This window comes from Cebus imitator, unplaced genomic scaffold, assembly GCF_001604975.1.
Source record: "Cebus imitator isolate Cc_AM_T3 unplaced genomic scaffold, Cebus_imitator-1.0 Scaffold138, whole genome shotgun sequence".
Lineage (NCBI taxonomy): Eukaryota > Metazoa > Chordata > Mammalia > Primates > Cebidae > Cebus > Cebus imitator.
This window is the reverse complement of record NW_016107453.1, coordinates 5057735-5061532: the sequence shown is the minus strand read 5'-3', so window position 1 is coordinate 5061532 and position 3798 is coordinate 5057735. Positions and strand designations below refer to the sequence as shown.

Here is a 3798-nt window from a genome sequence, read left to right as displayed (position 1 = left end):
TTTATGGATTTATCCACCTGTCGACTTTGTAGTTGCTGGCTTTCAGATTGGGTCTCTGAGTGGACGTTTGTTGATGATGAAGTTATTTCTGTTTCTTGGTTTTCCTTCTAACAGTCTGGCCCCTCTGCTGTAGGTCTGCTGAGGTCCACTCCAGGCCCTGCTTGCCTGGGGATCACCTGCAGCAGCCTCTGCACTTTCACTGGGAGCTGCAATCCTGAGCTGTTCCTAAATGGCCATCTTGGATCCTAGCCCCCAGGTGCTACAATTCTTAACAGAACATGAGCAAACTGAAATAAACAGCACATTAAAAGACTCATTCATCATGGTAATTTATTTCTGAAATGCAATGATCCTGAACATACTCAAATCAATAAACATGATATACCATTTTAATGGAGTAAGGAACAAAAACCGTATAATCATCTGAATGATGCAGAAAAAGCATTAAAAAATGTTTAACATCCTCTTGTAGTTAAAAAATCTCAAAAATTTAGATGTAGAAGGAAAGTACCTCAACACAATGGAGGCCATATTCAGTAAGCCCACAGTGAGCATAACACTCAACAGTAAAAATCTTTTCCTGTAAGATCAAGAATAAGAAAAAGATGCCTACTTATGATACTGAACACAATGTTAATGTTATGTAAATAGTTGTATTGATTTTATTTTTATTGTTGACTTTTATTTTTTTAACCAAATAATTCTAATCTATAGTTTATCGAATCTATAGTTTATCAAATCATGATTGTAGAACTCATGAATACAGCAAAGCAAATGAATATATGCATGTATATACAACATATATGCCACATATAACTATAAACCATAGCAATGTGAAAGTAAATCTTAAAATTTTAGTATAAAAAAGGTGTAAATGTAAGTACATGCAGAAATTTGAAAAGTTATTATTTGGTAATGTTTATATTTGGATAAAGGAAATGGAAAAAAAAAAAAGAGAAAGTATTGTCTCCATTATATACCAGGATCCCTGCTACATCCTTTATATTTTATATATGCCTGGGCAAAGTTTTAAAATACATATGGTTATTTTTAATTCCATGTGGTAGTTGCAGCAACTGAGGTTCATATAGGTTGATGATGTTTTCATGGATATATAATTAGTAAATGGATCAGTGAGGAAATTAATCAATTTGTTTTCTAGGGAAAGCTATTTCTACTACAGAGCTTCTGGAATGTGGAGGAGAGACTATAATTGTTACCAATTTATGGACCCTCAGCATCAAATTCATTCTTCAGTACGTGCTCCGTGCTGATAGATGGAATTTTTAAAAAGTATTTCTCCACTGTGAGCATGCTTCAAGCTTTCTCAGGAGAGGATGCAGCTGGGACATTACAGGAGGAAGCAGGGCTCCTGCATTCTCGAGTGTGGCACAGGAGGGGATTAGAAGGTATTAGCAGTGTGAGTTAAGGATATCTGCTGAGGCTCCACCACACTCTTAGGTCCAGAATATGCTGGATCCTTGAGGACCTTGAGCTTCAGCCTGGCAGTAATCTTTATGTGACCCTGTTTACATGAAAACTAGCACCTTGAAGACAGTTTACTCATGAGTCCCTGCAGGGCTCCTACCCACACACTCAGATTCTCTACATAGGCTACCCATCACTGCTATTTTCCATAGTCTGCCCGCAGCCCAGGGCTTCTCAGGCCCTCTGCAAGCCCATATCTCCAGATGTGCATTAGTTGCTTACCATGTGCTCCAGAGGGTTGCCTCTTGTTTCCCAGTGAATGCAGACAATATTTATCTATTTAATCATCATCTTTATTTTATGTATTTATTTTATGAGTTTTAATATATAATTGATGTAAAACTGTACTTATTTAATGGATATAATTTCTTGAGTTTGAACATATGCATATCCCTATGAAACTATCTCCCCAATGAAGGTAATAAAGATATCAAGCAAAGAGTAAGAATGAATAGGAAAATGCACAGAAAGGCCAACTATTGTTAATGTCATAATGTAAGAAATACAACAAAAATATTATGAGTAAATATTGATATTTTGTTTGTAAAAGAAAATAGATTCTAAAATCAGGAAACCACTGTGAATAATTTAATTAAGCTAATTAAAAAAGGTGACGACCTTGCATACTTATCATTTTTGTGGTAATGTTTAAAATCTGTTCTTTTAGTAATTTTGAGATAAACAATGTATTACTCTCTATTATAGTCACCGTTTTGTATAATAAATCACTAAAGTTAATTCCTCTTACCTAACTGAAATTTGGTACCCTTTGATCAACAACCCCCGTTCCCCACCCACTCCACTTGTCTGGTGTATGACTTAAGTGATTGATTACATTTTAGTAGAAAGCACTGATGTACAGCACAAACATCAGGGTAGTCCAATTGTTGTTGACATCCAATTATTAAATTCGATTCTTAAACATAAACAAACCCGAGTTTAAGAACTGAATTTAACAATTGGACATCAACAACAAAGAAGTTGTGAACCACGGAAATTCCCTCACTTTAAATGGAAACTCAAAAGTTTGTACTATAAATTTTAGATGATACATCTTACATAACTGACCTGTCAGAAGTTTAACAAAAATTTTTCCTTCAAGGAAAGAAGAGAAGGTCATAGACTACCTAGAAAAGGGAGGAATGGTCAAACTTTTCTTCAGAGAGAAGAAGAGGGTTTCAAGGTGCAGAGGTAGCATGCAGAAATACTCAATTCCTTGTCCAAAAACCATGATTAGTACATTTCAGTAACTATCATAAAAGAAAGAACACATGGTATTAGGAAAGAATAAGAGGAAATGATGATGATAATGATGATAATGGTATTAAGAGCATTGAGTAGAACTCCGTATTTAATAGATGATTTCCAAGACCTTACAAGAGCAGAATGATGAACGTACATTTATAGGCCAAACATATTTTGGTGTCGTGTAATGTCATGGCCATGACGTGAAACTATGGAAAATAAAATTATGGTTGTATGAGTGTGTGTGTTTAAAACTTGTATGTTTGTTTTCCTTTCAGGCATAAAAATATTCCCAGGGAAGCTATAAGCAAATTATGAATTCCAGAGAAAGTAGACGTACACAGAATGTGTTCATTTTAGGCAGATGATTACAAAAAGGGCAAATAGAGCCCATGTGAGGATGACCCATGCATTCCTGGATGTATATAAAGATCTTGGAAGAGTAGAAGACACTCACACTTCAGAGACATCCTCCTACAGCTTCACTGAAATCTCACCTCCTGACACCATGTGTTGCAACTACTACAGAAACTCCTGTGGGGGCTGTGGATACAGCTCTGGCTGGGGTTCTGGCTGTGGCTCTGGTTATGGCTGTGGATACCGCTCTGGCTGTGGCTATGGCTGCCGATATGGCTCTGGCTATGGAACAGGCTGTGGCTATGGCTGTGGATACGGCTCTGGCTGTGGCTATGGCTGTGGATACGGCTCTGGCTGTGGCTATGGCTGTAGATACGAGTCTGCATATGGATTAGGCTCTTGCTACGGCTGTAGATACAGCTCTGGCTTCTGTGGCTACCAACCATTTTGCTACAGAAGATGCTATTCCTCTTGCTGCTAATCATCAATACAGATCATCGTTGCTTTTGCAATGACCTCTCCAAGATTAAGTCCAATTGCAATCTCTCCTATCTTCACATCTAAGTAAAGATTGACTGTGGTCCCTTGACTATCTGAATACATATAAGAGAAGCTGTTTGCAGTGGATGGAGACTGAGTAGTTTCATGACATAACTGAAGAAAGGAGATTTTATTCTGATTAATTTTCTAGTGTAATTAATTTTCTAG

The 3798-nt window shown here is 36.9% G+C and overlaps 1 protein-coding gene across 1 annotated transcript; it reads left to right on the top strand.

The window, feature by feature from the left end:
• The first annotated feature begins 3202 nt into the window (after positions 1-3202).
• On the top strand, positions 3203-3571 carry LOC108313494 (keratin-associated protein 21-2-like). Its single transcript, XM_037743235.1, has one exon. It carries the CDS (start codon positions 3242-3244, stop codon positions 3569-3571), a length of 330 nt encoding a protein of 109 aa, XP_037599163.1. The 5' UTR covers positions 3203-3241.
• The last annotated feature ends 227 nt before the right edge of the window (positions 3572-3798 follow it).